The following is a 27945-nucleotide window of genomic DNA, read 5'->3' as shown; positions in this document are numbered from 1 at the left end:
TCGGTACCAACCATGTCATACTAGCTTGTCGTGAAGGAGGCTAGATTACGCTCTAAAATTGTGCAAAATTATAGCGAGGAAGAACCATTTGGCCATTTTCAAAGGGGTCCCTTGACCTCTGACCTCCAGATGTGTGAATGTAAATGGGTTCTATGGGTACCCACGAGTCTCCCCTTTACAGACATGCCCACTTTATGATAATCACATGCAGTTTGGGGGCAAGTCATAGTCAAGTCAGCACACTGACACACTGACAGCTGTTGTTGCCTGTTGGGCTGCAGTTTGCCATGTTATGATTTGAGCATATTTTGACCCTGTGGAAGCTCTACAGGTTTAGTGTCTCTCACCTATATACCATAGTTAGCAGACTGTACTTTCTGATGGATGTAAAGAAAGAAAAGTTAGCATTTTTATGGAATAGAAAGTTTCAACAACACATAAAAATCCATGTTCATTTTTAACTTTATGTTAGCACAAAACCTTCAAGAGGAGGTATTTGTCAAAGTGCAGCAGCATGCATTGAAAGTTAGAACTGCAACAGTGTCTGTGTGTAAGTGTGTGCGCCTGCGTCTGTATTGAGTTTTTGTGCATGTTTTCCTCCTCATCCTTTATTCATGTGTGGGTGTTTGAGCCCGTCTCGGTCACGTTTGCCCGACCGGGAACCAGCCGCGGCACCTTGACCGAGCGTTGACCCGCGACAGCCGTGACCTTCTTAGCATTTTACTGCGTTGAATTCCCACCGTCCCATTGACTCGTTCTCCTGGTGAACCAGACATTTACTGCCCACAGCTATTCATGAAGCTGTAAACACCAAACGCCCCGCCGCCGTAAAGCTATCAGGCACAGATAAAGGTATTAACTTTGAAGCCTAGCTAGCTAGTGCTAGCAGCTGAATCCTTGACAGCGTCTCCGCACTTGTGCTTCAGAGAGATAAAGAGGGATATACGTGGGTCCTGAATGTGTGGATTGTGTACAGATGTTACATTTATTCAACCAGGAAAAGTGCCTCACTGAGATTAAAACTGTCTTTCAATAGGTCGACATAGCAGCAGCATAATGGAACACAGAAGTTACCAAACATATAATGCTGACAAATCAATGATACAGATGTGATCAGAAGGACAAAACTAATAAAATAACAACACTCAATGACTGTTTACATGCACAAAATATTCTGTTTTTTGCCCTTATACCTACTAAGCTGTTTACATGGCTAATAAACATGAATATTACACTTATATTCCCGTTTACAGCCGTGCATACTCCGATTAACGTAACCGGTGGAGGACTTGTTGGACCGAGCGAACACAGCCTCCCTCTTTCATTCCTTCAGCCACATTCTTCCCCGTTGTGATATTTGCACATATCCAAAAAACCTGCTGATATCTAAGTCTTTCATGATGTTTAAAAGTCGGTGTGTTTCTCCTTCTGACCAGAAATGTGGGCTTTTCTTTTGGGCATGCATCTCTACCCCAGCCTTGCAAACTGTTGACTAGTTGGTTTGTGTAAAACGTACAGAGTTGGCCGGCCAGGCAAGAGGCCGTGTGTTGCAAACTGACATAAAATCCCCCCAAAGTGAGACGCATATTCTGAATGTGCTGTATACATGTTGGCCGTCAGTAGTCTGAAACATGGCCAGTCTCCCTCTGTCAATCCCACGCAGCCTAATTTCTACATTTTTGACTTTATGTGTGTGACAGAAACTAAAACCACGAGCCTGAACGTGCATTGTTGATAAGATCGTCTCTTCCTTCTCATCCTTTTACCTCAGACTTCTTTTCATCTTCCTTGACATCTCTTTGTCCTCTCACCTGGAGTATATCGATCTCACAATCTCTCTGTTCTAATCTGTTCTTGTCCGTCTCTCCATTGTCACCATCATCTCCATTCTGATCGCGATCTTTCTTTCCTCTGTCGTCTCATCTCCTCTTCCTCTTCTCTCCTCCTGCTATCTCTGAGTGAGTGGGTGTCTGGGAGGTTTAACAGGAGATTTAGTTACTTTTTTATTCTGTAATCTTGAGATTTCTCATTATGGAACATCTGAAGTCTCCCGTTTTCTACGCACCGGTTTCATTATTGTGTTTATGGAGATGTCTGTAAGTAGATTATATTGCACCAAAACAGAGTCTAGCTGCCAAAGTGAAACATCTTTAAGAGTATGTTGGGGTGTTTAATCAGAATATTTGGAGGAAACAATGCATTCCTCATTTCTCTGTGTAATATAGTTCATCTCACAGTGGATATATTACTTCTTCTTTTTTTTTAATTTAATCTGCACAACTTTCTTTGCTGCTCTACGTTTTTGTTTTTACCACATTAGTCCTCGACTTTTTGGATAAATATTGCAGGTTTCAGGTGACTCTGTTTTGGGCGATGAAATGATTTAATCAATAAAAACTTGATTTATTCTTGTGTTTAGTTGCTAACAGCAGATACAATCCAATTTTAAACAGTAAAAAAATGTAATGTGTAAAAACTCAGAGCTGGCGATGACGATATTATAGACAACATTCTGCTTCTTCTAGTTTTATTTACAGGAGTGAAGACGCAGCGTCTGTGTTTTGCTGCCGCTCACCGTTACCTACCTCCACTCCATCTACAAAAATGTTATTGCTCTATCAGGAAGCTTAAAGTGTGTGAAGGCCAGCTGACACTGTTAGTGAACAAGGCACAATTAGGACCATCTTATGTGGACAACCCTGTGTCCTACAAAATTACCTACCAATACAACTAAACTGCATTCTCAATTACGTTTTGAGGGAAATGTATTTTCTCCTGGATTACGGTTGCAGTTTTAAACACATGGTTAACGTTGTAAATGAAAAAAAAAAAAAAAAAACGTGACAAAACTACTTGGTTAGGTTTAGTAAAAACATGTTTTGGCTTAAAATAACTACTTTTGTTACGTTATTGTAACGCGTTCTCACTCCTAACTCGTCAAATACCGCTGCCTGGTCAGTCTGAAAAATGTCCAAAACAAAAGATCTGAAAAATGTCCAAAAAAAAAAGTCTGAAAAATGTCTGAAACAAAAGATCTGAAAAATTTTGGATAAAAAAAGTCTGAAAAAAAAAATCTGAAAAAAAAGTCTGAAAAATGTCCGAAACGAAAGATCTGAAAAATGTCAGATAAAAAAAGTCTGAAAAAAAAGATCTGAAAAAATGTCCAAAAAAAAAGTCTGAAAAATGTCCGAAAAAATGTCCAAAAAAAAAAGTCTGAAAAAAAAGATCTTTTTTTTTCAGATCTTTTTTTCAGACTTTTTTTATCCAACATTTTTCAGATCTTTTGTTTCGGACATTTTTCAGACTTTTTTTTTTGGACATTTTTTCATATCTTTTTTTTTCAGACTTTTTTCAGATCTTTTTTTTTGGATATTTTTCAGATCTTTTTTTTTTGGACATTTTTTCAGATCTTTTTTTTCAGACTTTTTTTTTTGGACATTTTTTCACATTTTTTACTTTTAGTTTCACACGGGACATGATCACCGGTCTCCTGGTTGAAAGTCTTGTGTTCGTTTTGGGTTAGTTGGGTTTACATTGGAGTTGGTTGAAAGCCCGGTTCGTCACATACCGTCGCTAAAGGATGCCTCCGTGCGTCGATATCCGATGCCGAGGGGCGCTAACCAGTTGCCGTATTTAACATGTTATAAGTAAAATAAATAAATAAATAAAATTAAAATAAGTAAATTATAATGAGTCAAAGATGACTTCTGGTTTCACATGTGACACAAACAGCGGTCTCGTGGGTGAAAGTCATCTGTTGTTTGACCCATCCACCATCACGTCATCCTCCTTACGTGACCTTCTGCGACATATTTGTGATGCGTCAAAAACAAACGGAATCTGCGACAAAATACACTTCCCTGAAACGTAATTCACAATGCAATTTTGTTGTCTGGGAACATAATTTTTGCATATCAATTAGTTGATTTACATTTTGTTTTACCACTTTTTTGGGGAAATATTTTCTAAAACTTAAACTTAATTATTCTAAAAAGTGTGCAACATTTGGGTTGAAATGTGTCTCCTATCATCCCAGCCAGAGCAACTAGAGACTAAAAAACACCCACGGGTTTGAATGTTACTTTACGGGGTTCACCTTTTGATGAACTTCACATCCCGGCTCTCTGGTTTCTTTGCCTTCCACTACGAGCAGCTGAGCTCTGACAGGCAGGCCTGTAACCATGAAGGAAGCTCAGATAGGAGGAGGAAATTAATTTTTTGAAGTGACTGACAGACTCTTCTCCTCTTCTCTCTCTCTCTCTCTCTCTTCTTCTCCCTACGCAGCCTGCCAGTCATCCTGTGCCACCTGTTCCAGCAGGTGGGACTGCCAGTCCTGTGGCTCCCGGCAGCCCCTGCTGAGCGCTGATAGCGGCGAGTGCCTGGCTTCCTGTCCTCCTGGTTCCTACCGGCACGACAACACACACTGTCGCAGTGAGTATCACACCCTGTCAGGTGGCTTAATGTGCCCTCTGGATGCCATTGTGGAGGTCAGAATGCTGTTTTGGCTCAGATCCAACCGCTAACAAGGTGCTCAAACCGGGCAGGTAACACTGGAGAGGATGAAACTCCAGCACAACTTTTAGCACTGAAGAAGTCTATGTAGTCAAATGTTTTCATTTCTCTGGAAGCTTTGCTAAAATTAGTTTTAAGATGAATGAGATTACGTTAATTCAGATGACTCTTGTCAATAAAATAGTTTCATTTGTCAAATTTAATCTGAATGTGGAGGCTAATAAATCTAAATATGCTATATTTTGGCACTTGCAAAGTTAATAAACAGATCTTAAACAAAAGACATACAGTATATTTTCCCATCGTATCCTCATACAACGGTTCATATGATATTTTACGAAAAGTTATTCCTCATTTTTCCTGAGTTTTCTTACGAATGTCCAGCAACACAAGTCAATTTCCGCTCGTTTAATGCATACAGTCTTTTCAAAATAAACTTCTGTTTTCAACTTGGCTCGGTTTAGGAAAAGATTGTGGTTTGGGTCAATCTAACTACAGAAGTGGCGTTACTTAAGTACAGAAATTATGTGACAAATCAACATTGACTTCTGGTTTCACACAGGACATGAACAGCGGTCTCCTGGGTGAAAGTCTGTGTTTTTAGACCCACCATCCAACCCGACCTCCTCCTTACGCGGCGTTTGTCGCTCTTTATACATCCTGGTTCACGACATGTATTAAATACACATTGGGATATACAGTATACAAATGACAGTGTACGAGAACAGCCTGATTTTCCACATATGAAGATTGAATGTATTGTCATATGTTTGATAATAAGCCTGCTGCCCTCCCCCCCGCGACCCGGCCCTGGATAAGCGGAAGTAAATGGATGGATGATAAGATCATTAAGAGTCACGTGTTGCAGGTTATACTACTTATTTCATATACATCATTTATTATTTAAGTATTACTCTTTTTTTTAACTTTTTTCCCGCATATATATGTGTGGTAAAATATATGTATAATAATTCCATATAATCTATAATATATACATCAGTATATGATCATGCTGGATATCCCTCTGTTTGAAAATGAAGTGGTTGCTGGAATCAATTATCCAAAGACCTCCATCATCATCGTGGCTCTAAAGAGAGACCAAACTGGCTGATGTGTATGAAGCCAGATGGATAAGATTCCTACTATCTTTTATCTTTATTTTTAAATGCTTTGTGTCTCCAACTCGCTCTATTTCTGTTATTTAATCCCCCCAAAAAATAGCAAAGAATCACATTTTGACATTAGAATCAGAGCCCTGATATCAAACTGTTGGCAGTGGGGCAGAAAGTGCATCCACAGTTCAGCAAACTAGCATTTTAACAGTTGGACTCCACAGTCGCGGCTTCACAGTGTTTCGGGTGCTTCACATAAACTCTGTGTGACTTGTTTTCCAGTGGATCGGTTCAGGATAACTTTGAGTGGATGTTCCGACTGAATATTTTACGAAGTGACGAAGGAGAGCGCCGCCCCCGGGGGGGTCCTATAAGCATTACTGCGTCAGTATTGTGGATTTGCTGACTATACGTCTTAGGAAGTCCTTTTATTGCGTGTGCGCTGAACTGTTGCTGCACTTTAGCTCAATCTCCTCGACAGAACTGTGTGGAAAACTTATATGTTACTGTCTTTTAAAGCCGGTACAGTGAGTGCTTCAGATTTGTGTCAAGAATAAGCTTCTATTTTTTACAGTTCCTCCAATATTTATCCCTCTCCTTCCTGCTACCGCTCGTGGTGTCTGCACACAAAGTCAGACACCAAGAATGAATGAATGAACTTTATTTATATATAAACTGGAAAAACAAAGTTTGGAAACTTGTGTTTGGTCGATTATTTCTCTGTTGTATCAATGCTAATGGTCATTGTATTTTACATGGTTGGAAAGCCTGTTTATTTACCTTCACAATGATGTCCAACTTGTAAGGATCATGCATTTGTGGGATGAGCAGCACAGCTGATTATGTGGTTAGCGCCCAAGAAAGATTTGCCAAAATGCTCCGTCAATGGTAAACAGTGTATTCTCCTGTTGGTGTTGTCTCTTGTTTTGAGTTGTTTGATGGATTGGATGATTGAACTCTCTATCAGTAACAAGGAACAAACAAGACATATTGGCTATTTTACACTTTATTGATTTAATACACCGTCAGGAGCCTCAGTAGCGGTGGAAGATCAATACGCAGCCACAACAGCCTGGCACCTCCTCCTCATGCTGGTCACCAACCTGGTCACACGTTGCTGTGGGATGGCGTTCCATTCCTCAACCAGGATTCGTTGCAGGTCAGCCAGCGAGGTTGTGTTGGTCACTCTAACATGTACAGCACGCCCAAGCTGATCCTACAAGTGTTGAATTGGGTTGAGGTTTGGACTCTTGGCAGGCCGTTCCATTCTCTCTACTCCCACATTGTGGAGGTAGTCTGTGATAACCCTGGCTCTGTGGGGGCGAGCGTTGTTTCTTGGAGGATGAAGTTAGGTCCCAGATTGTGGAGATATGGGATCACCACTGGCTGCAGAATCTCATCCCGATATCTCACTGCATTGAGATGGTTGTGTTTCATTGTGTTTCTATTGTCTAAAAATTTGAGAAAATCATAAAAGACAGCTGCTATTTATAGTCTTTATTAAACAGATGTGTTTTGAATGGTCATTTACTGTCTATTGAGTCAGCAAGTGTTCTATATTTTTGGTACCAAGTGGCTAAAAATAGCATCCCCAAAAGGTTTTTGTGGTGACCTTGTCTGCTGTGGAGGATCATAAAACGATAGGGAGTCTGATATAAAAAGGGGGGGCGGACGAAGCCATTTAGTGCCTTAAAAACTAATCAGTGCTAAAAGATACAGGGAGCAGGTGTAGGTTGGGTAAAACAGGAAAGCTATGATCTCTCATTTTAGTTTTAGTTAAAACCCTGACAGTAGCATTCTCAATGCTCTGTAGTTTTGCAATGGCTGCTTCTGGTCCGTCAGTATATGGAGTATCACAGTAGTCAAGATGACTAGAAAGAAGAGCATGAACAAGCTTTTCAGCCTCTTGCTGGCTCAGTAGAGGTCTCAGCTTCACTATATATCATATGCAAATGTTAAAAGACAGTTTTGGTCAATGAATTAAAACGAAAACTAGACATTATGAAAACCAATTAGCACTTGAAAATTAATTTGGAATTGAAAATTAAATGGACTCGTAAATCCCAGAGTCTTTCTGTTGTTACTTCACTCAGCTGAAGCTGAAGAGTGAGTTTTAATATCATACGATACACTCTCTGCCTCCTGTCAGTCACTCCACACCCACGGGACAAAAACACAAAGTCTCTGCCAGGAAATAATTCCTTTAAAAACAAAACAAAAGGCTGTATTGTGAAATCACCTCCTATCTGTTTAGGGTGCCCTGGAGCTTTGTCACAGCAGTTCATTTCAAGCTGTGATTAAAGCACAACGTGCATACCGGTATTTTAAAACCTAAGTGAAGGTTATACAGTGATCAACCACTTCTAGTGATCAAAAAGCTTAGGACAGAATCATCCCTATACAAACGCTGTTTAAATAATTTGCTTATAGTAATCAAGTAGTCAACCTACAGTGTTCATTTGGGGTCTTTTCATACATGACAACATCTGGAAAAACATTTTAAAGCTACGTTAGACCAACGTCAGTTTAATTTTCGTTTTGCTTTTTATTTTTACTCCCTTGATACTTCGCCTCGCGGACCATCAAGAGCAAGGCAACCTTATACAACCATGTTCAGGGTTCATCAGGTTGATTGGATGATAAAAGACCTACTTCTAATGTTGATTAAATATTAAGATGCACCTCTGGAAGGAGAATTGATGATTCTGTTAAGATTTGATTGACTATCTACTAGATTTTGCCATTTAGTAATACTTCTAACTGAGTTTAGCGTGAGGTCAGAGAGTTCAGTGGATCGATGGATTTGTTTTGTTCATACCGATCTGCGGTAACATGCGGTACAGCGGTAACCGCTTATAGTAATCACGTTACAGTGATCAATCGCTTATATGCATCAAAAAGCTTATGACAGAATCATCCTGATAATGCTGTTTAAATAATCTGCTTATAGTAATCAAGTAGTGCGCTTACAGTGTTCATTTTGGGTTTATTCATACATGAAAACATGTGGAACAACATTTTAAAACTACTTTAGATGAACGTCAGTTTAATTTTTGTTTTGATTTTTACTTTACTCTGTTGATACTTTGCCTCGTGGAGCGTCTGCTTTCCAGCTGGATACTTGAGGCTGCGTGGACGTTGATATCATGACGGAAAAAGAATTTCTTTGAAGAAAAAGCTAATGCGCACGGTGAAAGACGCGGTGGTTGGAACCGCCCGCGTCTAGTGGATTGATAACGCCGGGTCAGGTAATGCCCCCAAGATGAAACTCTGCCGATCAGCTGAGCTCATGCAGACCGGCGCCTGTTTCCCTCCATGCCGCTACCGGGTGAGCGAGCGAAGAGCCCCGGCAAAGGGCCGCCGTTCTGCATGCACGTTCACGCTGCAGAGCCAGCCAAAGACGGCAATGCTTCACCCTTGGTGAGGGGAAAAGGCAGAAGAATTGGCAGCAAGCCAGTATAAATGGTGAAGCTGTCCATTTCATAACTTCATGTAATAAATATGATCACTATAAGCGGTTACCACTGTTCAATCAGGGGTGCACGAGTGACCCAGGAGCAAAACATACACCCACAGCTGCCGAACAGTTCATAACAGGCTCGTTTAATAATAAATATAATACAATAAACCAGCATTTCTTCTTGTGTAAGGTTTTAAAGACCAAACCACAGGAGAAGTGAACCAGATATAGACACAATAAATACGACAGCTTACAGAAACACATTCATTCTTTGTTTTATAACCTAACGAGAGTCTCTGTAGTCTGAACGCTGTATAAAACCAAGAAGGGAGGCTAGATCCCTCTGCACACAGTACTAATGCAGGGCAAATACACAACGAGGGCTTTCTGCATTGACTGTTACTCAACCAATCTACCTCGAAGGTCTCCCAGCGCTCTAAAGCCCGGACCAATAAATAAAACCCGTGGCTCAGTGAGCTAAACCCCTGTGGGTATGCTAATACACTCTGAACAGTTCAGCCGAGCGCCTCCATCGAGTGGGGAAGACCTGCTGTGACTCCTGGGGATGATGGGTAGAAATAGAAAGAGAGAGAGAAAGAGAGAGAGAGAGTAACCACAATGTGATTACAGTCCGGTTCTGCAGCTCAATTTCACACCTTAATGAATATTGTCAGGAGGATTGGAAATTCCAGACCTCCCGGTGCACAAAGCTCCTTGGACGACCTTAAACAGGATGCAGCAGCAGCAGCCGTCGTCATAGAGAGCCAGCTCTGTTTTATCTTGCCTCCATCCATCCAGCTTTATGTACTGTATACAAACCCATTGTGGAAATCCCACATCATACATTTATGCTGCCTCTGCCATATATACGCTGGCGGCATCCATTGTAGAATTCCCCTCTCATGCATTAATCCAACATCTACCCTGCATTAATACCGCAGATATCTCATTCTCAAATGTTGCACAGTAAACGCAAATTAAGGCTGCGGTTGCTGCAAGAAGTCCCCTGTCATGCATTCATCCTGAATCTATACAGGTTTAACTTCAGTATTTTTCAACCTGGACGAGGGCTGCTCGATTATGGCAAAAATCATAATCACGATTATTTAACATGATTACTCATCGACTTTGGAAACGTGTGCATTTAGTACAACGTGCATTTAGAAAGAACATTTTGTAGCTTACATTTTAAAGTTAAATGCATCAATCTGGTGCACTTTGAGAGCAAAATGAAGAGGCTAGATCACATAAGTTATATAAGGGCTGTCAATCGATTAAAATATTTAATCGTGATTAATCGCATGATTGTCCATAGTTAATCACAATTAAGCACAAATTAGTCTCGCATTTTTTTATCTGTTCAAAATGTACCTTAAAGGGAGATTTGTCAAGTATTAATACTCTTATCAACATGGCAGTGGACAAATATGCTGCTTTATGCAAATGTATTTATATATTTATTATTGGAAATCAATTAACAACACAAAACAATGACAGATATTGATCCAGAAACCCTCACAGGTACTGCATTTAGCATAAAACAATATGCTCCAATCATAACATGGCAAACTGCAGCCCAACAGGCAACAACAGCTGTCAGTGTGTCAGTGTGCTGACTTGACTATGACTTGCCCCAAACTGCAGGTGATTATCATAAAGTGGGCATGTCTGTAAAGGGGAGACTCGTGGGTACCCAGAGAACCCATTTACATTCACTGATCTGGAGGTCAGAGGTCAAGGGACCCCTTTGAAAATGGACATGCCAGGTTTTCCTCACCAAAATTTGGTGTAAGTTTGGAGCGTTATTTAACTTCCTTCGCGACAAGCTAGTATGACATGGTTGGTACTGATGGATTCATCAGGTATCTTCACTGTAGCTTTAACATTGAGCCTTCTACAACCTAAAAATCTCAAATTGCGTTAGTATATTTTTGGTTGATAAATGTCGCCATTCAACGTATCTGTGGTTTGCAGAAACGTCCAATGCCAAAAAAAATTCTGCTGACTGGGTTTATGTAGCTAGTCAGCTGACCATTTATTTCAACCTCCAGCTGGCTGTAATGAGAGCAAAGCCCCTTTTGGTTTTTCCAGAGCAGTTTCTCCTGGAGACGGAGGAAACGTGCAGCGGTGGAAAGTGGGACTCACTCCCAATCACTGTGACTGTAAATCAGTAGGTGATTAGGTCGAGGCTATTAGGGTGGATTTAGCCTGAGTGAACTCCTATTCCAATACTTGTTTATGGTTGGAAAAATGAAGGAAGCAATGAGGGAAGAGGTGGAAGAGAGGCAGAGGAGGTGAGAGGAGAGCTGACAGCAGTTATTAGGTGTTCAGAAGGTGCTGGAGACAATTAGGGCGGATTGTATTATTTCTTGGCAGAGGACCAGGACCACCCAGAGCCCGGTCCGTCCCCGGAGGCCTCCGTGGGGTTTCTGTGAATGCCTCTGGCTCGTGACTGAAGGCTTTACTGCGTCGGCTTGTGCACATATTCAAAGTCAGCTTGTTAATAATTATGAGGCGTTGTACTGAAGATATTATTCTCTCTTCTTCCCCTCTCTCTCTCTCTCTCCTTTTTTATGTCCTCTTTAACCCACTTCTCCTTCCCCTGTTTCTCCTCCAGTCTCTAATGGCTCTGTGAGATAGACTCGGTTGGCTTGTTGCACAAACTGTGCTGCTCCTGACTGGATGTTTCACTAAATCAAAGTAAAATAAACTAGGTCCCATTTTCAGTGTTGTCTTCTCAGATACATCCCACTGTTACTAATGTTTTCATTTTTAAACACACCAGTTGTTCTCACTTATTCAGAAACACAGGCTGCGTGAAATATGAATATTATTCAGGTGCTGAACTGTGATTTCTGTCTCCCAGAGGAGTTGTAACACTGTTATCTGCTCCCTCTGACATGTTTTCTTTAATGCATCATTTTGATCCCAAACATGTAATAAAGAAGAGATATAAAAGGTAGCAGTCGACAGAGTTACAAGTCCTTCAGGAGACAGAAATCATAGTAACATCACCTCTACAGATGCACATATTAAACGTCAACGTGTCCTCTCACCTAAACATTAAACTCCTCTGAAATGTATGTTGAATGTTTTCTGATCTGTCTGGAGTGTTTAGGCACATAAAAAGGTCACTATATCTTTACAGTAGTACATGAGACAGGTAATCTGAAAGAAATCATGTTCCTCTGTATCCTCCTGTGTTCCTAACTGCATCTGCAAGATTTCACAGACCGGAGGAAAACAAGTAGTAAGAGCTGATCTGGAGTCTGCTGTCTATGAGAGCCGGCTGTCAATTACTCGCAAACTCCGACCAAACGGTCAAACTAGGCAGCGCTGATCAAATATGTAAGGGATAATGTACAGCGAGCCGGTCATTGTTGTGAAAGAATCCCCAACAGGGCGATGCTGCACACGGAGGGGTGCACCCTGACGCAAAGCAGAGGGGTCTCTCATCGCCCTGAAGGGGATTCTTTCACAACAATGAGCCGCTAGCTGTATATTATCCCGCTTATTACACGGCTACTCACTGAAGAAATCAATAATTTGACACAAAAACGGTCCTCCAGAGTCCGACATCAGAGCTGCGCCCATAGCAAAGGTCTGTTATAAAGAAATTAGAGACCGCAGAACGCCGTGATTGACCAATCAGAATCGACTATTCAACACAGCCGTGTAATAAGAATCGATATTCTGTTACGTTAATGCCTATTTCTGATGATTCTGAAAACATTTGACTAGAGAAATAGACATTAACGTAACAGAATATTGATTCATATTTGACAGCTGCCAAAAAACTTTCTGCCTACTGAAGCTTTAATCTGCCTTCTGAATTAGTGTGTCGAGCTTTTAATGCTGACAGACATCTTTCTTTCATTCATAAAGTCTCTGTGAGATTACATGAAGACAAACCTTCTTTTGAGAGCCCTATTTTTTACTCCGTTCATCTCTGAGAATAAACGCTGCTGTCGGCTTTGATACAAGGTTTTTATTCATGGTGACTTCGCTGCTGTTGTATCATGACCCCTCATTCACACTCCACCTGAGAAGAAGAAGAGCTTTTCAGAGAGCCATATTCTATTTATTCTCTCAACTAGAAAACCTTTTGGCATTGATAGCTGCTTTTGTTAGTTCTGAGAGGATCTTTGCTTTGTGAAATCTCAAGAAAAGCCGTGACAGATTTAATCAATATTAGCTTGAATGTATCACATATATATATATTTTTTCCTCTGTTACCTGGATTTTTGCATTTCAGTTTTGCTGTGAATGTGGCAGTCAGGAGCTGAAGGCAGCCGTGCGAACAGCACAATTTCACTGGCTCCCTGCTCGTTTTCCCAAAAAAACCCACCTCACTATAGTGGTATAAAATGTGGACCTACTCATAGAGCCATTGTTGGAGATCTGTTTTTTTACTACTGCATGCTTGCTGAGCAAATTCTGCAGTTCAGCTTCACCAAGAAACATTTAGAAAATCAAATTTTGTTCTTCATTCATGCTGTTTAGTAGCCGAAAGGAACAGCGTGCAAGCTAGATGCTTTTTTTGTGCAATATTGGCCGTATTGTAGTCAAAGCCACGTCTCTTTTCTCACATAAAAGTGGAGATATCGCCGTCAGTGATCAGGTATCAGAATAAATATTCACATGCAAACCTGAGTCCATTCCAATAACGGGGATTTTCAGGGAAAAAAAGCACTCTTCTCCTCTTCGCAAAGCAGCTTTCTCCGTGCTCAGTTTAATTGCTGAATCTCTCATCCCATCTCGTTTTATCACTCAAGGTTTGGGGGGCTGTGAACCGTGGCCACAGTAATCGTGTCCAACCCCCCCCTGCTCACACACTCGCCCCGCCCGTCCCAGAAGGACAGAGAGCAGAAGATTATCCGCTGCACCGTGTGACTGTGCATTCATCTCAACCTCGCCTGGTTTATGCAGAGTAGGCTTTAGAGGAGGCTTTTTGGCAACTGGCCTGCTGGGATTACATTTGCTGATAACTTTGCGCTTCAGGCTGCACAGAAAAATAAATTGCTTTCCCGCGAGGGGCAAGGTAAAGGACGTGCAATCCCCTTGTTGGACATAACCATTTTTGGAGGGGGAGTGTTTATATGTGTGTTTGTGTGTGTGTGTGTGTGTGTGTGTGTGTGGAGTGACCCACTCATATCACGTCTTTTACAGAATGCTTGTAGATGCATGTTGTGTCTTTTTTGCTTCATCTGCAAGAAGAATAGTTTAGTGTCCAGCTGAGGCAGAAAGGGACAGTGGTTACTATTTCAAAACTTTCTTTACAAATCAGTGTTCATTTTGGCAGCTATTTTAGATTTAGTCTTAGTCTGAGTCTTAAAACATCAATGCTTATTAGTTGTTGTCACATTTAATAATTTTTACCCTCTTTACTTATAGTCGACGACAACTCGAAAAGTTTTAGTTGCTGAATTACATTTGAGTTAACTTTTAGTCCAAATGTTTTCTCTCTTCATTTTGTCAGCTATTTGTTTTTATTTATTCTTAGTAGTCTTGTTTTGAATGTGCTTTGTTAGTCATCAGATTATATTGAATATTTCAGTCAATCTAGTCTAACCAAACCAATAATTTTAGTCATTCTTATTCCACATCAGATGTTATCTTAATCTGTTGAAAAACGGGTTGAATGATGAAGAATGCAGCTTTGCAGTAACTCCGAGTCCTCCTGACTGAGCTCATTAGTGATGCGTGGGTCAGTTGCACCCACCAGTGCGTTAAGAGAGCCAATCCGCCCACCCAAGATGCAAAAATATACATATAGACAGTACATATAAAACCCCAACTTTATGCATTATAGTAGCTCAATGCGTTGTGTGTGTGTTTGAGACAGAGAGAGGGGAAGAGAAGGTGGAAGGTGACAAAAATAACGAGATTTCGGTAAAGTTTTATGTTTTTAAACTACATTTTAGTTTCGTCTTTTTTCGTAAACGATATTGCATGTTTAATATCGTCACTGTTAGTGTTTAATGTCGGTGCCATCTCATCATCGTCTTGTCTTGATGAACATATTTCATCATAGTTTTCGTTAACACAATTAACACTGTTACAAATGTGTGAATGTGCAGTTTAATGAGGAATTAATGCATGATAGGTGCCAGATAAATGACTGTACTGTTAGCGAGTCTCTGACAGCGTACTTACCATCTAATTTTAGCGTGAAGGTATCATGGACCCTCTCTTGATCTTCAGCTCTCTGAGAAGAAGGAGAAGATGAGGTCAGCTTTAAAGAAACACATTAAAATTGAACAGATGAAAAAAGGCTTGAGAGAAACAGAGAGAAAGAGAGATGACAAGAAATCCAAACTCGAGAACGGCCAGAGGGCTGGGGACAGAGAGAAGAGAGCATCATGGGAAAAGAGAGAGAGAGAAAGAGGCACAACTTCAGAAGCTGAGAGAGAGAGAGAGAGAGAGAGAAAGAAGATAGACAGGGAAGTGATGACAATGAAATAGGGAAGGAGCTGAGGAGCACGGAAATTGAAAAGTGGGCCAAGAAAGTATTTCACCTGTCATTCTACCTGTCACATCGGTTCCAACCTTCACTGGCAACTTTAACCCTTTTCACACAGAAGTGAAGAAGAAACTTTACTCCTCAGTAAGCTGAGGGAGTTCTGAGAGTTTGTCATTCATTCGAATCCTTTGCAATTGCCTGATTGCAACGTACAGGAACTCAGTTTTTGGGAAGTTTTAGCCCTCTAACTACTACTGCCATCCATATTTCACAGTTTAATATGAAATTTGAGATTGATTTCCTCCCTCCCAGGCAGCCGCTGGTTTGCATGCATATCAGTGCAGAATGAAAATTAACTTGCAGAGACTTGAAACCTGCATGAGATAGGTAATCAATCACAGAGAACAGTTGCTGTACTGCAAACCACGGAGACGTTGAATGTGGACGTTTTTGCATTCGGTCAGAGCAAGTGTCGTAGTACAAGAGCGATCGTTATTGAAAGTTACGTGGTATAATACAACACAGTCTCACGGCAGTTCGTGAAATAGTCACGCAATTTAATCTATTTGATTTGTGTACATTGACAGGGATTTACATTTTATTTCGTGACCTTCAGCACGACTTTCACCAATGTATTTTTCATGCTTTTTCCTGCGAATGTTCAGCAACACGTGACGCACGTCTTTACAAAATAAAACTACTTAGTTCATTTTAGGAAAAGATCGCGATTTGGGTTAAAAAAACACCGGAAGTGGCATAACTTAAGAACGGAAGTTACGTGACAAATAAATCAACTTTGACTTGTGGTTTCACACGGGACACGAACAGTGGTCTCCTGGGTTTTTTAACTCACCTATCCACCCCGACCTCCTCCCTACGTGGCGATCGCTGCTCTTTATACTGTTTATACTTCCAATTCACATTTACGTGGATGACTAATGAATTGATTTCGTGCTGACCAACACAAACAAAAATGGGAAATTTGTCGCTATGTACACGAATCAATATATTACATTTTGTGACTATTTCACAAACTGCTGTGCGACTGGACTGAATAATAACGAGTGCAACAAGCGAGAAAGTCCACTGAGGGCGGGACTTTCACTCAGGAGACCACTGTTGGTGTCCCATGTGAAACCAAAAGTAAACGTTGACTTTACTCTTGCGACGTTGTTAAGTTTTGTTCTTACATTATTATTTTAACACAAACCATGATCTTTCTTCTAACCTTAACTAAGTAGTTTTGTTACCTAAACCTAACCAATCGTTTCACACCGTTAACCACGTGGCATTGTGCATTTCTGCAAGCGTGCTACGAGGCTGATATGAAACATATTTCATATCCCGTGGTTTGCAGAAACGTACACTGCCAACATTTTTCCTGGCGACTGGGTTGTTGTCACCTCTCACTACAGTTTTAGGGGGCTGAAAACTTTTGCTGGTTTTGAGTTCTTTAGAGAAATACAGAGATCTGAGTGTGATGGGTGCCAAAGGTTTTCAGCAGCTGACTCTCAAATTTTCAAAGTTGGAGTTCCCCACAGTTCACACTTGATGTACCAAGAAGAAAAACATTTCTACAACTCACATGCTGAATGTGACCATAAATAAAGAAATATATATTCACTGAGATAGATCATTTATTTAATAAGTTGATTTTCATATCATGCTGACATGAGCTGAAACCAGTGGCTGTTTGGAGGATAAAAAAAATCAATCCTAAAAGTGTATCCTTTGAAATAATAGTAATTTAAAGTGTACATGATTTTTAGTTGATGGGCTAAAACATGCAGAAACCAGTGTGGTGCTTTAAATCACCTCCTGTCAGAGATTTAAATTCCATGCTGATAGAAAAGACTGATTCATCCACCCACAGTAAAAAGCTGTGAAAAACTGGATTTGGCTGGTGGTTGGTGGTAATTTTTCACCCTGACTGTGAAGAGGAAAGAAAAGGAAAGGGAAGTTGAGAGAGATTGAGAGATCAACAAAGAAAGGTACAGCGTGAAAAGTACCGAGTCTACGGAGAGAGTTTTATTTTATTGCGCACACATTTTAAATAATGTGACACAAAACAGACAACAATGAAAACTCTATCAACTGTATCAGGCGTGAACAATGCACCACATCTGCACACACTTGGGACTACAATGCATTTTATAATACAAATTTTTGGTCACTTTGTATGTACTGAAGCTGTGTGCATAGCGGGGATGGAAATAGGGAGGCCTGGATGTCCAAACATACTGCATATGCACGAGAAAAAGCTACGAAATAAGGAGAAAAGAAACAAAATCTGTGTGGATGAGATAAACAACGCCCAAATTAAACTGTCTCACCAAGAAGGTGAGCGAGCACATATCTCCTCCGAAAGCTGCACTATTCTCTAAATTGGTTATTTTAATAATAGAAAAGTGTTTATAAACGTTTAACCCATATCTGGATCTTAATTTGCATTAAAATATTCACATAGGCTGCAGTCAGGCTGATTATGATAGAGGCCATAGCGTTCCTGAGGGAATCAAAACAAGCACTAGTCGTTGTCTCTGAGTTGTCGCTCCTGCATTTCAGAGGAAATTTGCATAAAGTTGAACCTTTCTCAGTTTCTCCTTGTTGCACCGCCGGGAGTCTTAAATTACAGAGGGAGGCGCCACGATGCTATTTTGAGGTTCCATTAACAATGAATGGCAGCCTGTCGCGCTTACTGTTGGAGTCCATACGTGTGGACCGGTGGCAGATCGTCGCAGTAAACGGTGTCCCCGTTCAGTATGATGTAACTTTAATGAGCTACCTCGACTTGAAAACGATGGACATGGCAACGGGAGAAAGTAACTCTCCAATCAGAGCTGAGTATGTAGATGACGTTCTTAAACACAAGCTTTAGTCTTGTTGAAGGCCAGAAGGGAACAGAGAGTCCGACTCATGAGTTCCCGCCCTATAAATTCATCATGCTGCCGTAGCGACACATATAGATTGATCACTTGGTGCTGATATGTCCATGCATCATCTGCATTTGGTACATTTGCACATTAAAGTTTTGTAAACATCTCAAATAGGCTGCTCTTTTTGGTCACCTTTAAACATGTTGCGTCCCAAATTTGGTGAAGATTAGATCAGATTTGAGGGGCAAGAAAACAAGTAGCTGTTGAAAATGTTCAAATCTGTGAAAATCTCTACTATAACAACCCTTTCTCACTCCGGACTCGTCAAATACCGCCGTTTGGTAGGTGCCCCTCGACATCAGAAACCATTTAGCAACAGTATGTGACGAACCGGGCTTTCAACTAACTCCATTGTAAACCCACCCGCGGCGTTATTTGACAGTCGGTGTAGTATTAATGGTGTGAGGTACCCTGTGCGTCGGCCTCCGATGCCGAGGGGCACTGACCAAGCGGCGGTATGTGACTAGTTGGAAGTGATAATGTGTTGACTGGAAAAGAGAATGACAATGTGGTGCTACTCACACCAAAAATAATCAGTTCTTCTTTGGCACATGGTCTTAATTTAACACAACATTTTATTAACATTTGTTGATTAATTTTTAAGCTTTCCTGTGAAATTAAAAGACAAACAATCAAGTTTGAGGTGAGTTGCACAGCAGAAATTCCATGACACCAAAGCTCAGCATGCCGGAGAATAAAAATAGCTGAACAACAAGGGAAATAAAACTTATTAAATGTGCCTGAAATTACATAACCCTGTTGAGAGTAAAGTGTTTGTGGTAGTGAGAGGAATGTGTGTGTGTTTATGTGTGTATACTTGATTAAACAGAAGAAGTATGTTGTGTTCCTGGTTGATAATGTGTTTTTTAGATGATAGAGAGAAGCATGCAGAGAGAGAGAGAGAGAGAGAGAGAGAAGATATGAACGTTGTTACCTGAGGAAAATCTGTTTGGAAGAGCAGCAGGGATCTGGAGATTTATCTCACGCTGCTTTCCAACAACTTTTTTGCGATAACATGTTTGGTTAACTTCTGGCGTCTTCCATTAATTGAGTGAGATTTTCATCAGCGTTTCTTAAATGGTGCTGATTAAATTAATTACACTCTCCTCGGGTGAACATGCCCTCGCCCTGAAGTGTTTTGCTCATGTGTTCTGAATTTCCCTCACTTCCCTTCTTCAACCTCTATTTAACTTTGACTTCACTTTTTCGTCTCTTTCCTTTCGCCTCTTAATGTCATACCTATTTCCACCTTCATATCTGTGTCTAGCTTTCTTCTCCTTACAACACTTACACAACGATGAGTGAGTTGGAGATTGTGGAGCCTGTATCTAATTTGGTGCAGAACAGTCCACACTTCCAAAGAGAACCACGGAAATGTCAAAGGTTATCACAACAAGGCTTTGTAGTTCTTGACAAGGCAGTTTTATTGCAACCCTATCTCATGGGAAGGCGTATTAATAGCACGACATTACAAGGACATTGCGCGTGTTACGAGAACGCATTCAAGCCTTTTCAAGTGTTATTTGTACGACTCTTGCGTGTCATTTTTACGCAATGCAACAAAACTACAGTTAGGTTTAGACAACAAAACACTTAGTTAGATTTAGGAAAAGCATTGTGGTTGGTCTAAAAATAAGTATGTAAACTAACTAAAATATGTAGTGTTACGTAAGTTTCGGTTCTTTCAGAAAGTACCAATCCCCGATCAGGGCCTTTTTGGGGGGGTAAAAAGGTCTTATAAAATGTCCCCAGAACTTTATTTAGATCCTGGTCCCTGCGGTCGAAACGCAATGAGTTCCTCAAAAGGTTCCTAGTCCCTGGGGAAAGTTCCTGTGAGGGAAACGATGCTTAAGATGCACATTTTTGTGGAGGACAGGCATCAGAAATGAAAGCAAATCCATCATACTGCTTACAGAAATGTTGTGCTTCAAGGCAGGCGGTGTTTTCTTGGGGTTTTTGGTTTTAAATGCACTAAAAAGGTTATAGAGAATCGTTTTGATCCACAACCAGCGGCATTACTCAGCAGGTTCCTTTTGTCTGTGAAATTTGACAGCACAGAGGAAGCTTAAAGACAAGAATTTAGATGTCAGAAAAAGGCCAGAGAAACCTCTGATATGTGTCTGTAGTGTAAATGAATTCACACATAGCAGCAGATTGGGATTCCTACAAGTCACCTTACTTCTTCTAACCGTCGTGGGAGTTGTTTGTTGAACAATAAAAGGGTTAATCCATTCAAACGACCCTTGAAGTGTCATTGAACAACCTTTTTAAGGAATGATTCATGGACTTTGCACTCAATTCGACTGTTATCAGGCCATTAAATAGGCGTTATTAGTCGCTATAAGCACCATAGATGTGGGTCATTAGTAGCCTACTATTCCTACTACGTTGTTAAAGTGAAAGTGAAACTTAAAAGCAACACCATCTGACATGTAAAACTGAATGAAACGTCACATTTTGAACTCAAACTAAAAGGACACTTTACGTTTAGGCAACAAAACTACAACTTCTTTAGGTTTATGCAATAAAACTTCAACTTCTTTAGGTTTAGACAACAAAACTACAACTTATTTAGGTTTAGGCAACAAAACTACAACTTCTTTAGGTTTAGGCAATAAAACTTCAACTACTTTGGGTTTAGACAATACAACTAAAACTTCTTTAGGTTTAGGTACTAAAACTACAATTTCTTTAAGTTTATGCAATAAAACTACAACTTCTTTAGGTATAGGCAACATAAATACAACTTCTTTAGGTTTAGACAACATCGTGTGAAAAATATCAGAAAAAGTTGCATATGAATATTCTAACGTACATGAACTCTTTGTGAAGGTGATCCACAAAGATTGCCCATTTTTTTGAGTGTGGACACTCTCTGAAAAGCTTCCTTAATGCATGCAAAATTGCTGGAACAAAACAGCAGCAGCTTGTGAATGTGCATCAGAGATCTGGTGTGAGTTGCGAAGTAAACAGTGTTGTCAGTGCCAGAGTTAGCTGTATCAGAGCCAGCGTTGTCACAGCACTCCTGTGTTTTCCTTATAGTTTGTTTTTGTCTCTTTTTTTTCTGTGGCATCTGGCTTCAGTCTGTGGGCCGCTGGGAAATCATGTGTTGTCATACCAGTTGATGTTGAAATAGGTTTTTGGAGCTTCTATGTGTTCACACACACTCAGACAGATGAGTGTGAAGGCGTATACAAAGACACACACACACACACACTTCACCCACTTTTCATCAAAAACAAAACAAGGTTAATTCACTGGTGTTATGAGATTGTGTGTGTTCCTGGTTTATTTCATCTCTCTTTGTCTCTCTCGTTCACACCCTCACACACCACATATGTACAGAAACACACAGCAGACACACTGTTAAATGTTTACATGGACTCCCCGCATAGCTCACCTCACTCCAGCTTGCTGCTCACACAGTTGTCAGTGTTGTTAGCCTTGGTTTTACCAGCACTCATAAAATACCTCTGCTAATGGTAGCTATGGAGACCACACACAGTTTGTAATTCACCTGCCGTAACATCCTGAGTATCTCTTTTGTTTTCTGCATTCTTTTACAACCTTGAAAGTTTCTTTAATGTGCAAGGTGCATTCAAGTTTAAAGTATTTCTTTCAGACAAAGCTTCTAGTTTTTAAGAGTTATGATTGTTGCTCCCACCTTCCAGGCAGAGATTTGAAACAGGCTTTGATTTTCAGTAATCCATCACAATGACCATAATGGATCCTTTTGTTGTTGCCAAAGAGATATTGTTGTTGTGTTGTAATGGAGTTTGATGATTTGAAAAGCTTGTCACGTATCATACATCATGTACAGTATTATTACCACACTGTAGGGAAAAAGAATAGAAATGACTGGCTGCCTTCAAGGTTGAAAGTGTTGTCTGTAATATAAAGTGTCTGTAATATAAAGTGTAAGACATAAATACTGGTGTGATTATTTAAGATCATTTTACTTGGACAATATTCAGTAAGTGAATGTTTTTCTATTCTTTTCACCAGGCTGTCATGAGTCGTGCTCAGAGTGCCGTGGGCCGAGCCAGCAGGAGTGTCTCTCGTGTTCGGACCCGGCTGCCTTGCTCAAAGACGGAGAATGTGTTCCTGACTGTGGCGCCGGTTTCTACAGTCAAGAAGGCGTCTGCTACGGTAAAGTTAACACATTTCCATTTTGCACTGTAGAAAAACAGCAGGTGTGTGTTTGATGCTGTTGTGGATGTTATGCAGGTTTTCCTTTTCAATATTTGGATTTTAGGAATATGAGGAATACTCCTACTGTTCCTCTTGACGAGGGTACTAGCTCCATACTTGGAGCTCTTCCTCAAGTGCAAGCTAAGGGGCCGTTCACATGCCACATTTTTTGCGCCCTCAAATTCATTGTTATACATTGTCAATGTAGACGCTTGGAAGGCACACTCAAAAGCGAGAATGACGCTGTTGCGGTGTGCAGGCATTCCCAAGCATTCAAACAAGCGCATGGCCAAGCATTGCCAGACGTTCCCAAGCATTACCAAGCGTTCTCAAGCACTGCCAAGCGTTCTCAAGCGTTCTCAAGCATTGCCAAGCGTTCTCAAGCATTGCCAAACGTTCCCAAGCATTACCAAGCGTTCCCAAGCATTACCAAGCATTCCCAAGCGTTCTCAAGCACTGCCAAGCGTTCTCAAGCATTGCCAAGCGTTCCCAAGCATTCCCAAGCGTTCTCAAGCATTGCCAAACGTTCCCAAGCATTGCCAAGTTTTCTCAAACCTTCCCAAGTGTTCCCAAGCGCCAATTTTTCAGGGTGTGCCCAGAGATAAAAATAGTTCAACTTATTTAACGCAGCAACTTGCGCCACATGTCATGTGAAGAGGTACAACCAATCACAGCCGGCAGATGTCTTTTCTTTCTTTCGTAAATATCAGTCCACGGTAAAATATGTGGAGAAGTTAATAATTTTAGTGCAGGACTACCCAGAGCTTACGTCTGTCCCACAGACTATTTTACTGGCTTCCCCCTTTCCTTCTAAGAACGTCACAACATCCGGTTGAAAGGTCAGCCAGACTGACACAGACACATCGAGCAGTAAAGCTACTGTGAAGGATTTCTTGGTGCTGGAAATTCATTTCAACTTCATCATCATCGTCATTGCAGCACGCAGGTTTCGGTTGCTTAGTAACGGCAGGCACGACACGAGCGCAACTTCCCAAAGCACCTTGGATAAAAGGATGAAATTGGCACGGCTGGCGTGTTCAACGTGTTTTTAGACCCAACATGTGAACGGCCGCTAATATCAGGATCAAATTTCCCCTGAGGGATTAGAAAGGTGTCACTTAACCCAGACCAAACACACACTCACCTCAACAAAATCACCTTGACTTTAAAGATAAATATTGTTATAACTGTCTTTGCTGAACCTCTTTTCCTTTAACTGAATTATCTACTTCAATTATTAGTTTTCTGTGTTTCCCAGAATTCCCAGAGTATGAACATAAACACATTCAGCTACACAGAAAACAAACCAGTTATTTTTTCTGCACTGCATTCTGGTGCATTTTCTGTTGTTTTGAGTGCAGTAATTGGACTGTCTGATTCTTCTAGAATAGAAAGTATGATTGTTAAATGCTTGTGCAAGATGGCATAACTCTTTACTTTCGTTTGCCTGAAAATCTTCAAATTGCAGAAGAAAAATCTGCTATTGCATGTCATTTTTGTTGCACAGAAAATATCTTAATGTGACTGCATTTCGTCTGCATGTTTGGCAGATATGTAAAAGAAATAATGCTTCATACATCTTCGATGGGGTTTAAACAAGCAGATACATAACGTGTGATACTAAAAAAGGAAAAAACAACTTTCATAGCTGCAGTTATCCATCTGAAAAGTGTCACTTCATGAGGAATGAAAGTTGATATTTAAACAGACAAATTAGATGTCACAGAATATGCCGTTGCTGTAAACAGAAAACACAAATCTGAGACAATAAGAGGTTTGTTGTTGGCGGTCAGCTGGAGGTGAAGGTTTGTGTGGGCTTGTTTTGTTTTAGCCTCCCAATGGAGCTTCTCGCCAGCATCTAGTCCACGTGGTGCCAAAATGATGAACTCAGCAGTAGTCAGCAAACAAACAATAAAAAAAAAGATGCAATAATTAGCAGCTCTCGTGCACTAATGAGGATTCAGAGGCTCTTTGAATAAGGAGATCCTGTATGAATATGGATGGTTTCTATTTTTGAGTGTTAAGATGAAGAGGAGCAGGAATAGGCCTCCTTCGGGGCGATGGTGAACTTAGAAGCACAGAGCTGAGCTCTTTCTTTAGTAGAAGCACCTGGAAGGGCGGGGGGGGGACTCTTCAACTCCTCCGGCTTATGTTGAAGACTTGAAGCACTCAGCGAGGAGCCCTCTTTTAGAAAATGTCAGAAACCTGGGGAACTTTCTGGAAAAAGGTCAAATCCATTAGAACTTGCCAGTTTGTGCTTTGAGGTCTGTTTTTAAATGTCAACATCCGGAGAGAGAGCTGAAGGGTTTTTAACTTCTCACTTTTCCTCCTCGGGGCTTCCCGGGTTAGATTTGATAGCTTTCCTTTTTATGTCCCCTCCAGCATGCCGTAGAAAAAACCTCTCAGTGATTTCAGCCTCTGTTTAGACGGAGGCAAAGATCTGTTTGAGCATGTGTGCATGTCAATGTGGAATAACACACACACACACACACATGCACCCTAAACTGGGGAGTTTACTTTCGTTTTATTGACATATTTGACTTGTTTTTAACTAGACTGTTATAGACTTTTTATCACTTTTAAAACTATAACTAGAGCAAAATCACTAAACACATGTTTCCCATGAATTAAAAGAAAAAGTTGGACTAACTTCCTTGGTGGTCCTCACTAATACCCCTTTTCCACCAACATGGAACAGGTTCGGTTCCAGTTCACGCACCTAATTTTGAAACCGGTTTCAGAACCCGAAAATTTGGTTTCCAGTTGGAACCAAAAAATAGCAGGTTTCCTTCGACCTGAAGTGCGAACCGTGACGACGTCAGTGGGAGTTAGAGCTGGGTATGGTTTAAAACATTACGATGCCAGTACCAGTACCCTTAAAGTGATACCGACACCAATAGAGTATTTCATTCAATACCCATCATGTGAATGGAAGCCAGTAAAACGTCCGCCTACAAAGTGCCGTACAAAAGTAAAACAAAATTATTTCTATTCTATTGCTATATTCTACTGAAATGGCCTGTGTTGAACAATAAAATATTCTAAGTATAATAAGCGTTTTCAGTCCAAAATGGCAGCAGCAGCTGTTGTCAAAAAAACACCAGAGTTTCGTCTCTTCTATACTCTTTGTCTCCGTGTCTTGGTGTTCAGGCAGGCAATCCTGGCTTAATGGGTTGTAGCTGCTGCAGTAGTGGGAGAATCACCCATTGCATTAAAGAATGCTTGCGGTGATTGGCTGCAAGCAAAACCATACAAATAGTCATTCTTTTCTAGATTTGGGCTCAAAAAGTATCAATTGCAGGTTTTGTTTGACTCAAGAAGTTTCAATACTACTTGGTACTGGGTTATTTTGGTCGATACCTTAAAGGTATCGAATACCGATACCCAGCCCTGGTGGGCGTGTCAGACTCTACAGGTTGGAAAGAGAGGATGGAGAAGTCAAGTGTTCATCTTCCTACTGCTGTTTACTTCCTTTGTGTATTGTGCAACGCCCTCCGTTGATTACACTGCTTCCTCTTATAACTGATGGAAACGTGGGCTGGTTTGCTAGGTTCAAGAACCAGAGCTAATTTGGTGGAAAAGGGTTCTGAGTGACAAAGTGAAACGCTTCACAGATTCTGGTTATTAAGAGACTTTTCTTGAGCACAAAGCATTTCATCATTGCAACGAGAAGCCATTAACATTTACACGTTACGGTTCACAGCCTGTGATTCGTCCTGCGCCTCCTGTTTCCCTGACAACCCCAAGTGCATGAGCTGTCAGCCGGGCACCGCCTTGCATCATGGGAAGTGTATTTCCCAGTGTCCAGCTCAGCATTACCTGGACAACCACAGCAGATGCAGAGGTAGGCTAACTCTTCAACACATATCTGTGATTAGAATGCTCTTCAAGTAAAATGACATGAAATGAATGGTTCAGTTCCACCCATTTCCTCCTCTCTCCTCAGCCTGCCACAGCTCCTGCGCTTCCTGTTGGGGTCCCACGGTATCCCAGTGTACCTTGTGTCCAGGTGGGCTCCTTCTCCACCAGGGCCAGTGTGTGGAGGCCTGTGGGGAGGGACTCTACTCCCAGGACAACACCTGCCACAGTAAGAGCTTAAATCTAAGCTTCTTCAAAATGATATTATTATAAGAAGTGCATTTCCACCACTGTTAATGTGTCCTTTTGACCTTTCATCTCTGCTGCTTTTAGATTGCCATCCCTCCTGTCGTTCCTGTGTGGGACCCTTGGCCTCAGACTGCCTCCGCTGTCTGAAACCAGAGGAAGCCCTCCTACCTCAGTCCACTCACCTCCAGCACGGCGTCTGCACAGCCGGATGTCCTGCACACAGCTTCCTGGATTACATGCAGATGTGCAGAGGTGAGTACATCAGGTTTCATGTGGTTTAATTTCCTCCCTTAATTAGGACACAAGGGTGAGCTAGTGTGTCTCTGCTGTTCATGGCTGTTAACCAGTTATCAAGCTAATTAGCAAGCTTTTACTGATTACTATATATTGTAAGTCAACTTTGACTTTTAGTTTCACACGGGACACTAACAGAGGTCGCCTGGGGGGAAAGTACAGTGTTGGTTTGACCCGTCTACCACCCCTCCCGCCCGCCCGGAGTGGACTCTCTCACTTGTTATACCACGTAACTTAAAAGTATACTTTTATTAACTAAGAAATGGGCCAATTTAGAACCAAGAAGTATTGAAGTAGTACACTTACAAGTATACTACTAGCACACTGATATTAGTATACTTATTACATAAAGTATACTTGGCATTTTACTTAAACTATACTTAAGTTTACATCATAACATAAACTTGAAGTATACTACTTTTTTGTAAGGGTAAACAGATGCTACTGTGCAAAAACGTAGTGCAATTTTGGCACAAAACTAAAAGTTTGGACAGAAGTTTGTTCTCGATTTGGTGCGTAGAAGGTTTGTAGAGTTGATAGTGAGTGTGAGCGTAGACTCTGGATGTGTTTGTTTTTGGAGAGCGAAGATAGTTTGTGTGTGTGTGTGACACCTGATGGGTTGTTTGTGAGTGTTAAATTGTGCGTGTAATGGGCTAATTTTTAAGGTGGGTTTTAGGTTTCAGGGGATAGTCTGTCAAGTGAGAATAATTATCACCCACCTACCAACACACACACAAACCGCCTCCTATCCAGAACGCCAGAGGGGTGTGACAAATGTCTTTACCTCCCTCGTACCTCCAACTGCGCGCAGTGAAATTCTATCTATTTACCACGATCACCGCTCTGCTATCGTCTTACCTCCCTGTTCAG

At 41.0% G+C, this 27945-nt stretch overlaps 1 protein-coding gene and 1 long non-coding RNA gene across 4 annotated transcripts in view; one reads left to right on the top strand and one right to left on the bottom strand.

The window, feature by feature from the left end:
* Nucleotides 1–27945, bottom strand: part of LOC141769934 (uncharacterized) — a 368813-nt gene that overhangs the window by 75971 nt on the left and 264897 nt on the right. The window lies entirely within an intron of this gene.
* fras1 (Fraser extracellular matrix complex subunit 1) overlaps nucleotides 1–27945 on the top strand; it is a 310338-nt gene that overhangs the window by 135197 nt on the left and 147196 nt on the right. For all 3 annotated transcript variants that reach the window (XM_074639460.1, XM_074639459.1, XM_074639458.1), the window contains exons 13-17: nucleotides 4285–4431; nucleotides 22489–22632; nucleotides 26378–26518; nucleotides 26621–26761; nucleotides 26866–27033. In XM_074639460.1, the coding sequence (XP_074495561.1) occupies nucleotides 4285–4431; nucleotides 22489–22632; nucleotides 26378–26518; nucleotides 26621–26761; nucleotides 26866–27033 (741 nt within the window). The remainder of the gene's footprint in view (nucleotides 1–4284; nucleotides 4432–22488; nucleotides 22633–26377; nucleotides 26519–26620; nucleotides 26762–26865; nucleotides 27034–27945) is intronic.

This window comes from Sebastes fasciatus, chromosome 6 (assembly GCF_043250625.1).
Source record: "Sebastes fasciatus isolate fSebFas1 chromosome 6, fSebFas1.pri, whole genome shotgun sequence".
NCBI lineage: Eukaryota > Metazoa > Chordata > Actinopteri > Perciformes > Sebastidae > Sebastes > Sebastes fasciatus.
The sequence above is the reverse complement of the archived record's forward strand: the minus strand, read 5'-3'. Positions and strand labels throughout refer to the sequence as shown.